This window comes from Nerophis lumbriciformis, linkage group LG17 (assembly GCF_033978685.3).
Source record: "Nerophis lumbriciformis linkage group LG17, RoL_Nlum_v2.1, whole genome shotgun sequence".
NCBI classification, from domain to species: Eukaryota; Metazoa; Chordata; class Actinopteri; order Syngnathiformes; family Syngnathidae; genus Nerophis; species Nerophis lumbriciformis.
The window spans coordinates 25,750,202-25,761,034 of NC_084564.2; the positions used below are offsets into that span (position 1 = coordinate 25,750,202).

General features: G+C 40.2%; 1 protein-coding gene across 2 annotated transcripts in view; it reads left to right on the forward strand.

The window, feature by feature from the left end:
• The window catches only part of rsrc1 (arginine/serine-rich coiled-coil 1), a 300,071-nt gene extending 289,385 nt beyond the window's left edge, over positions 1–10,686 (forward strand). For both annotated transcript variants that reach the window (XM_061972977.1, XM_061972976.2), the window contains 2 exons: positions 4,691–4,795; positions 10,450–10,686. In XM_061972977.1, the coding sequence (XP_061828961.1) occupies positions 4,691–4,795; positions 10,450–10,542 (198 nt within the window). In that variant the 3' untranslated portion in view covers positions 10,543–10,686. The remainder of the gene's footprint in view (positions 1–4,690; positions 4,796–10,449) is intronic.
• The last annotated feature ends 147 nt before the right edge of the window (positions 10,687–10,833 follow it).

The following is a 10,833-nucleotide window of genomic DNA, read 5'->3' on the forward strand; positions in this document are numbered from 1 at the left end:
TATGCAAATCACGCAGTTCGAATATTACAGACGGAGACGCAACAACTTCCAACTTCGTTCGACATTTGAAGTTGCACAAAGAAGGGTAAGTTTTGAATGTAAGATAACGTTTATTGGCTAAGTAATGTGACTTTTATTTGCTGTGTAGTTAAATCAGTGAGGCTGCAAACTCACTGCTAACGTTATAACCATAGACATCTTATAAGTAGACGCAGCATAGAGCGCTACTGCCTACTGGCGCAGACGAGGCGCGGGGCCGCCATCTTGGAGTGGTGATCCGCTCCACTCAGTGCAATTCATTTGGCAGGAGCAATGAACTGTCAGCGCATTTAATTCATTTTACCTCACTGAATACCACTGATTTTCACCCCCTTTTTTGTCATACGTGTGTAACAGACACATGTTTTGGCGTGTTTTATTATTCATAGTTTGCTTAACAGTAATATAATATTCTTATACGCTATAAGTGACCAGACGTCCGAGATCAAAACTGGGAATATAATCCCAGAGAAGGGGAAAAAAACGGTAAGCTATTTTTAAGTTGAAGAAACAATATGATTAGGTTATATATACATATGCGTGTATCCTACATAAACAATGTATGAATACATTAGATATCTATATATCTTAGGGACCTATAGACTGTATCTCTGTTGCTTCAGCAGCAGAGAGTTTATTCTGTCTTGACACTTTGTATTGATATTTTCTATTACATTCTTCCCTTAAATGATAATGTTTGCAGTGATTGTTTTATATGTATTATTTTATGTAAGTCGCTTTGGATAAAAGCGTCTGCCAAATACTTAAACATATATAAACACCTGAAAGTCTTCATATCAGCTAAAACCACCAATCTGTTTCACTGGATTCAGAATAAAACCAAATTCTGTTTAACCCAACAATGTTAGTATTTGAATATTGTTACTTGAAGACTGATTCCTGGTTACAATTATACTGTTAAGAAAGTATTGTCTTATACTTTGCCTAAAATGAGAATACATCATAATCAGTAGTGGCTGGTGAATTTTGTTTTAGTTGGGGCTGAAAGTTTGTAAACCAAACCCCTGTAGGGGCGTCATCCTCCCCCAGAAGATTTCTTTGTGATTTTCACATACAAATATTGAAGATCTTTGATCCTTCTCAACTCTGTGGTAATATTATTTTCATAAAATACAACCAATAGTACGTTAATGTTAAATCTTACTTGTGAAAAGTAATCCCCCGATTCCTATTTTCAACAGTCCGCTCATTTGAGCAGGAAAACGCTGAACACCATCTTTGTTTTCTACCTTTCAACTGTCAGTTTAGGCTGCTTGCCGGCTCCTCATCAGCACTTCAAGATGGCGGGCAAATTGCTCACGTCACAGCAACCAATGCTGCGTCTACTTATAAGATGTCTATGGTTATAACGTCATTGCAAACACGGCAATCTGTTGTGTCCACTGCAGTTTGCTACCTTATTCATACTTTTTGTCAAGTGATTTTTTTTTAAGCAGGGTTTCATGAGGTACCTATACATAACGTTACGTTAGTCAATGTATCACACACAGTAACGTAACGTTAGTCAATGTATCACACACAGTAACATTACGTTAGTCAATGTATCACACACAGTAACATTACGTTAGTCAATGTATCACACACAGTAACGTAATGTTAGACGGCAGTCAGCAGCACCGCGTATTTTAGCCACCTACAAAAAGACAAACATAGTCAAATAAAGGTCAGTTAAAATGTATACTATATTAAGAATATGTGTACATATTGCATAGGGTCCTGACATCTAAAAAGTACAACTCTGTTCATTGTTATGTTCATATATTTGTTATGTTTTTCATGTGTACGCACACATAAACACACATACAGTATGAGATGAGATCAATGAGATAAGGTAAGAACAGGATAGAAACTGCTGTGGAACTAGTTACAATGCAATATGCCATGGAAATAAAATGTTAACACTTTTGTGCAAATAAGTACAGTTGCACTTATTTTTTTCAAATGTGTTTATTCTGTAAAGGAATGAGTTACATGTTTAAAATGACTGGTTAATAGTGCTATTTTGAAGTGCAATGTCAGCACTATCTTTTTCCCTGCAATTTCAAATGCACTTGTTTTAATAAATAAATACAGCGTTTTAAAAGCATACACAATCTGTGTAAATATATTAGTCTGTGGTTAAATGACTTGAAAGGACTCGAAACTCAAAATGCAGGACTTGGGATTTGACTTGAGACTTTCCAGTCTTGACTTTGGACTTGACTCGGACTTGCCCTGTCTTGACTCGGGACTTGACTCGAGACTTGAGGGTAAAGACTTGAGACTTACTTGTGACTTGCAAAGCAATGACTTGGTCCCACCTCTGCATCTAACACAATTTCCCAACTCATATGGAAACGGGGTTTGTATAAGTGTTTAGGCCCACTTACAATGACAATAACAAAAAATATTGTTTTTCATGAACTGTGTACTTGTATTGTTTGTCTGGGTGGAGGTCCTGCTTTGGAAATAATTTGTACCCCTTTCAGACATTGCATTTAGTTCCCGTTAAAATATTCACATGTTGCACAATGAGATGGAAGCAGGGGATCATGTGTACATTCCTGCAACTTCCTGTTTGTAAAAAATATATTTTTATTAGTATTTATTTAATATACTGACAGCATTTTATGATTAATATTTATAAATTAAGATTCCTAATAAATGACAGTAGAATAAGCACACATTTGATTGGTAAATCATAGTGTAACGACCTGGAATGACACTTTATGTGTGGTGTTGGAGTTGTCCGACTTTTTGTGTGGCTGTAAACGCATCACTGCCATATGTGTATGTGTTGGCGCACGTGAGAAAGAGCGAGCGGCTGCTGTTGATATAACAAAGTTGCTTTTGGTCTGGTTTGTACTGCAGAAAATTACCACTTTTGCTAGATATAATTTTTTTTACTAATGTTTTGGTGACGTGTTTATGGCCGACAATAAAGAGTTTTGCTCAGTAAAGTGATGGATGGAATTCATGTCCTCAAAGCGTCTTGACAGACGTTACAATATTTGAACAATGATGACGAAAACTGTTTTCTCTGTCGTGTCCGTGTGTCGAAAATTGTTATGCGCTTATTTTCTTATTTGATTTTGTGCGTGGCATAGATTTGCCGTGCGCAAAGGACGCTTGAGCAGTGCGCAATTGCACAGGCGCGCAGCTTAGAGGGAACATTGTAATATATGTATATTACATAACCTTATTTTTATATTTTGTATTATTTGGTCTTGGCAAGACTTGTCCAGGGTGTACCCCGCCTACCGCCCGAATGCAGCTGAGATAGGCTCCTGCACCCCCCGGCACCCCCAAAGGGGCAAGTGGTAGAAAATGGATGAATGGATATTTTGTATTATTTGGTCTTGGCACGTCTTGTCCAGGGTGTACCCCGCCTTCCGCCCGAATGCAACTGAGATAAGCTCCAGCGAGAGGGACAAGCGGTAAAAAATGGATAGATGGTCTTGGCACAAAAAGTCCAGAATGAACAGGATTATAAACATACAGTATCTAATATTAAAAAAGAAAGCTCTATTTTGAGACGTCCAGTGTGCTGCTCTTAGTTCTTTAACGGCCCGCTACACATTCTAAGTAGGGATGTCCGATAATATCGGACTGCCGATATTATCGGCCGATAAATGCTTTAAAATGTAATGTCGGAAATTATCGGTATCGGTTTCAAAATTATCGGTATCGGTTTCAAAAAGTAAAATGTATGACTTTTTAAAACGCCGCTGTACGGAGTGGTACACGGACGTAGGGAGAAGTACAGAGCGCCAATAAACCTTAAAGGCACTGCCTTTGCGTGCCGGCCCAATCACATAATGTCTACGGCTTTTCACACACACAAGTGAATGCAAGGCATACTTGGTCAACAGCCATACAGGTCACACTGAGGGTGGCCGTACAAACAACTTTAACACTGTTAAAAATGTGCCACACTGTGAACCCACACCAAACAAGAATGACAAACACATTTCGGAAGAACATCCGCACCGTAACACAACAGAACAAATACCCAGAACCCCTTGCAGCACTAACTCTTCCGGGACGCTACAATATACACCCCCCGCAACCCCCTTCCCCCTCTCACCTCAACCCCCACAACCCCGCCCACCTCAACCTCCTCATGCTCTCTCAGGGAGCGCATGTCCCAAATTCCAAGCTGCTGTTTTGAGGCATGTTAAAAAAAAAAAGCACTTTGTGACTTCAATAATAAATATGGCAGTGCCATGTTGGCATTTTTTTCCATAACTTGAGTTGATTTATTTTGGAAAACCTTGTTACATTGTTTAATGCTTCCAGCGGGGCATCACAACAAAATTAGGCATGATAATGTGGTAATTCCACAACTGTATATATCGGTATCCGTTGATATCGGAATCGGTAATTAAGAGTTGGACAATATCGGAATATCGGATATCGGCAAAAAAGCCATTATTGGACATCTCTCGTGAAGACCACATCAAAATGGCCCCCACATCCTTAGATTTTTCAGTCTGTGGCCCTCAGTAGGAAAAGTTTGGACACCTGTGCTCTATAGCCCTGTAGACATATTGTGTGATGTGTTTTGTTTTTGTGTTGGTACCAAAACCAAGTCAATCAATGCTCAATTGCTGTGTTTGAAAATTCTTGTTTTGTGTATTATTTTGTCCAGATCGAGCTCAGGGTGAAGCAGGAGCCTGACCTGACGGACGACATGGACATGAGTCTTCCCACGTCCATAATCTACAACGAGACAGATACTTTGGCTCATCCTGCTGTAAGTTGTCACCATGACAACCCCCGACAACATGCTCGGCTTCCAAATCCATAGTAAAATCCTACGTGTAGTACGAACACTACTAAACACTATCCTCCTTCAATTGCCGCCTCCCTTGCAGAGGGATGATGAAAAATGAGAAGGGAAACTTTCAACTCCTCTAATGCTCCCTGGGGCTTCCCACTCATTTATCTCCACTGTGGAAACGAAGTTATGAGCTGACGTATGCAGATAACCCCCTCACACACACTCACATATATATACACACACGCACGAGGCCCTGCGACAGGCTGATGTATGGGACCAATATGCCCCAGGCGGGCCCCGGCCTCAGCACCGCTCTCAATTAAAACAGATGAGTCCCATTAGCCCCCCTAGTGTCACCCCGCCCACGCACACAGCGCCTCATTAGCGGGGCCGACAGACAGGAACTCGCCGGTGTCGGGTGTAACGTACAAAATGACGCGCGTGTCGTCGACTGTATGGCCGTTAAACCATGAAGGATTGACCAGTGTTGCGCTTCAATCTGCATAATAACTGACTCAAATCACCAAAGCGGAACAAAACACAACACATGGCGACACGTAATCACCAAAGCGGAACAAAACACAACACATGGCGACACGTAATTGTCCAATTTGAGTGCCGAGCGCCACCAATTTCATTGTGTTACTCCCTAATAAACACACACTTCCTTCATGTATCCATCACCTCTTCAGAGAAAGAACATCTCATTTGTTTTTATTGGAAAACTATTTTTTCAACAAGAAATGAACCATGAAGGCCATTTTTAAGAAAAATGCTGCTGCCCTACAAGTGTAACAATAAGTTAACCACTATCCCAGCTGACTATAAACATATTGACAACCACTCACATGACACATACGGATCATTTTGAGACCCCCATTAACCTAATATACATTTTGGACTGTGGAAGAGAAAACAAGTCCAGGTCAGGAGTCGAACCGTCTATTTATTTAGTGAATATAAAATGACTTTGCTTAGTCTCCTATGATTGCACACACCTGATTGCAAATTCTGAGCCCCCATACACAAGACTCCAGAAGGGCCCCTACACACATGCTTTAAAAAAAACTAATTATTGCATTGATTTGGTTGAAACCAGCTTTTTAAAACACATGTAAAAACGTTAACTGTTTTATTTTTATTTTTAAAAGATGTGATTTATATATCTAGATCAACATAAACCCCCTAAATAATTTGGTTTTGTTTTTTTAAAAAGTTGTGTGTTTTTTACATTTAAAATAAAAGCCAACAAATTCAATATAAAGTGGCAAAATATAAATGTAGTCTTTATTCACATAATTATTTTTTCTTAACTTCAAAGTGTAGAGGTGATCTGATTTATGTATGATTATTATACATATCATAATAATACATCATTATTATTGCAAGTATGTTATTATTGTGCATTTCCTTGGACTTAAAGGCCTACTGAAACCCACTACTACCGACCACACAGTCTGATAGTTTATATATCAATGATGAAATCTTAACATTGCAACACATGCCAATACGGCCAGGTTAGCTTACTAAAGTGCAATTTCAAATTTCGCTCAAAATATCCTGCTGAAAACGTCTCGGTATGATGACGTCTGCGCGTGACGTCACAGATTGTAGAGGACATTTTGGGACAGCATGGTGGCCAGCTATTAAGTCGTCTGTTTTCATCACAAAATTCCACAGTATTCTGGACATCTGTGTTGGTGAATCTTTTGCAATTTGTTCAATGAACAATGGAGGCAGCAAAAAAGAAAGCTGTAGGTGGGAAGCGGTGTATTGCGGCAGGTGTTGTGCCGGATAACGCACCCCCACCGTAGACTGCACCCCGTGACTGGTGTGCCGAATATCACAGCCGGTGTTTCATTGTTTACATTCCCGAAAGATGACAGTCAAGCTTTACCATTGGCCTGTGGAGAACTGGGACAACAGAGACTCTTACCAGGAGGACTTTGAGTTGGCTACGCAGACGCGGTACCGTGAGTACGCATGCAGCTGCGGCTTCCAAACATTTGATCGCTTGCCCGTACGTGCGTGCCGCTATGTGCATGTCACGTACGTAACTTTGGGGACTTTGGGGAAATATATGTGCTGTATGAACTTTGGGGAGGTGAACGGTACTTTGGGCTGTGGGATTGAGTGTGTTGTGCAGGTGTTTGAGTTGTATTGGCGGGTTATATGGACGAGAGGGGGGAGGTGTTTGTTATGCGGGATTCATTTGTGGCATATTAAATACAAGCCTGGTTGTGTTGTGGCTAATAGAGTATATATATGTCTTGTGTTTATTTACTGTTTTAGTCATTCCCAGCTGAATATCAGGTCCCACCCGCCTCTCACAGCATCTTCCCTATCTGAATCGCTCCCACTGCCCTCTAGTCCTTCACTCTCACTTTCCTCATCCACAAATCTTTCATCCTCGCTCAAATTAATGGGGAAATCGTCGCTTTCTCGGTCCGAATCGCTCTCGCTGCTGGTGGCCATGATTGTAAACAATGTGCGGATGTGAGGAGCTCCACAACCTGTGACGTCACGCTACTCGTCTGCTACTTCCGGTACAGGCAAGGCTTTTTTATCAGCGACCAAAAGTTGCGAACTTTATCGTCGATGTTCTCTACTAAATCCTTTCAGCAAAAATATGGCAATATCGCGAAATGATCAAGTATGACACATAGAATGGACCTGCTATCCCCGTTTAAATAAGAAAATCGCATTTCAGTAGGCCTTTAAGTCTCCCCGGTCTTTAAAACCTAGTGACACCTGTTTCTAACTCTAACTGAGGGTCTTTGAACGCACCACAGCCCAGTTTTGTGCAATGAGATGCAAAAGTGAAACTTGTACATAATTTTCTCCTATCATGCCAGAGATACCTTGTTACTCAGTGGCCTTGTGGTTAGAGTGTCCGCCCTGAGATGGGTAGGTTGTGAGTTCAAACCCCGACCGAGTCATACCAAAGACTATAAAAATGGGAGCCATTACCTACCTGCTTGGCACTCAGCATCAAGGGTTGGAATTGGGGGTTAAATCACCAAAAATGATTCCCGGGCACGGCCACCGCTGCTGCTCACTGCTCCCCTCACCTCCCAGAGGGTGATCAAGGGTGATGAGTCAAATGCAGAGAATAATTTCAATCATTGGTACTTTAACTTTAACTCATAGATTTATTATATTTTTGCTAGAGATGTTAAATGCGTTAAAATGTAATATCGGAAATTATCGGTATCGTTTTTTTTATTATCGGTATCGTTTTTTTTTTCTTTCTTTCTTTTTTTGTTTTTTTTTATTAAAGCAACATAAAAAACACAAGATACACTTACAATTAGTGCACCAACCCAAAAAACCTCCCTCCCCCATTTACACTCATTCACACTCATTCACACAAAAGGGTTGTTTCTTTCTGTTATTAATATTCTGGTTCCTACATTATATATCAATATATATCAATACAGTCTGCAAGGAATACAGTCCGTAAGCACACATGATTGTGCGTGCTGCTGGCCCACTAATAGTACTAACCTTTAACAGTTAATTTTACTAATTTTCATTAATTACTAGTTTCTATGTAACTGTTTTTATATTGTTTTACTTTCTTTTTTATTCAAGAAAATGTTTTTAATTTATTTATCTTATTTATTTATTTATTTATTTTTAAAAGTACCTTATCTTCACCATACCTGGTTGTCCAAATTAGGCTTAATAATGTGTTAATTCCACGACTGCATATATCGGTTGATATAGGTATCGGTTGATATCGGTATCGGTAATTAAAGAGTTGGACAATATCGAAATATCGGATATCGGCAAAAAGCCATTATCGGACATCCCTAATTTTTGCCTTTCTTCTATCACGTCATCCGTGTTCCAAAATGCTGGTGTTGTGTGTGAATGCTTGCAAGTAAACTTTGATGACCTCATGACGTCTGTGTTGAGTGAAGCGTTCGAAGCTAAGTTTGCAGCTATCCAGGTGGAATGAACATTTCATATTTTTGACAGGGGGTGTATGTAAACATTCTTAATTTGATTAAAGCAGCATTATTATTTATTTTCCACGACTATTGACATTTCAGACCTATTTTTCTTCATAAACTACATAATTAAATGTAGACGTAGTCGGCTCACAATCGGGTTCTTGGTCACCTCCCAAACTAGACTAAGATGAATGCAGCAATGTACAGAGACATCCTAGATGGAAACCAACGCTTCCCATCCAACCTAATGGAGGAACGTGAAAGGTGCTGAAAAGAGAAATGGGCAAAACTACCCAAAGATATGTGTGCCAAGCTTGGAGCATCATATTCCTAAATATTTGACGCTGTAATTGCTGCAGAAGGTGTTTCAGCAATGTATTGAGAACAAGCTGTGAATACTTGAGTTTCCAATAATTTCTGCAACTCTTATTTTTTTGTGATAAAGTGATTAGAGCACATACTTGTTTGTCACAAAAAACATTCATGAAGTTTGGTTCTTTTATGTTTTTTTATGGGTTTACTGAAAATGTGACCAAATCTGCTGGGTCAAAAGTATACATACAGCAATGATAATATTTGGTTGCATGTCCTTTGGCAAGTTTCACTGCAATAAGACGCTTTTGGTAGCCATCCACAAGCTTCTGGCAAGCTTCTGCTCGAATTTTTGACCACTACTCTTGACAAAATTGGTGCAGTTCAGCTAAATTTGTTGTTTTTCTGACATGGACTTGTTTCTTCAGCATTGTCCACACGTTTTCAATGGGGTTTAAGTCAGGACTTGGGGAAGGCCATTCTAAAACCTTAATTCTAGCCTGATTTAGCCATTCCTTTACCACTTTTGACGTGTGTTTGGGGTCCTTGTCCTGTTGGAACACCCAACTGCACCCAAGACCCAACCTCCGAGCTGATGATTTTAGGTAGTCCTGAAGAATTTGGAGGTAATCTTCCTTTTTCATTGTCACATTTACTCTCTGTAAAGCACCAGTTCCATCGGCAGCAAAACAGGTCCAGAGCATAATACTACCACCACCATGCTTGACTGTAGGTCTGGTGTTCCCGGGATTAAAGGCCTCACCTTTTCTCCTCCAGACATATTGCTGGGTATTGTGGCCAAACAGCTCAATTTTTGTTTCGTCTGACCACAGAACTTTCCTCCAGAAGGTCCTATCTTTGTCCATGTGATGCCGCATGTCCATATGAGGACACAAATGAATTAATTATATTTTGGAATAAGGATGAAACATAACATGTGGAAAACGTGATGCACTGTAAATAGCACATAGTCGAAAAGCATTGACATTAACCGCTATGGTTGTAGACAACCTGACTTATTTTTAGTACAAACTCCACAAGATGGCAGTAACCGCATCTGAAGTACCATAAACGATCAACAACCAGAGCTTTATCTACCTTTGCATGCACTTTATTGAATTAAACTTGTTGTTTACAATGAAGTTGTACAACATTGGTGCTGTTGCTGCTGTGTTGCGCAATACATGACATTTACGCCACTCTCCTTTTGATGACGTGCAGTGATTCTACCGCTGGTCTACGGCCATCTGGAAAGTGCTTAAAAAATGTCTCGGACAAGTTGTATGTATAGCCTGCAGGTACATCCTGAACAAGCGTCGGAGAATAAAACTACATTTTCGCTCTTTGTCCCCGCAGCTGTTCATGGACAAAGAGAAGGCCGAGGAGCTGTGGCTCACCCGACTGCGGTCTCTACGCCAGGAGAGGCTCATGGGAAGTCCTGTGTCCTAACCACCCTGTAGCGTTTCCATTCTGTTTCCGATCACATCCTGTCACAGGCAATTGAATTCCACATGTTATTTGTAGCAAGTGTTGTCAATCTCTTGTACAAGCGCACCATTAATACAAATAAAGTGTAGGTTTTTGTTACTGAAAGCTGTCTTCTTACTTGCATGTGTCAAAAGCTGTCTATGACCTCTCTACTCGATGCTGTTGAGTAACTTGTGTTCATGCATGGATTTACTTTTAATTATGACTGACAATTCAAGGCAAGTGTAGACAATCCAGAGCTTGGAGGAGAGA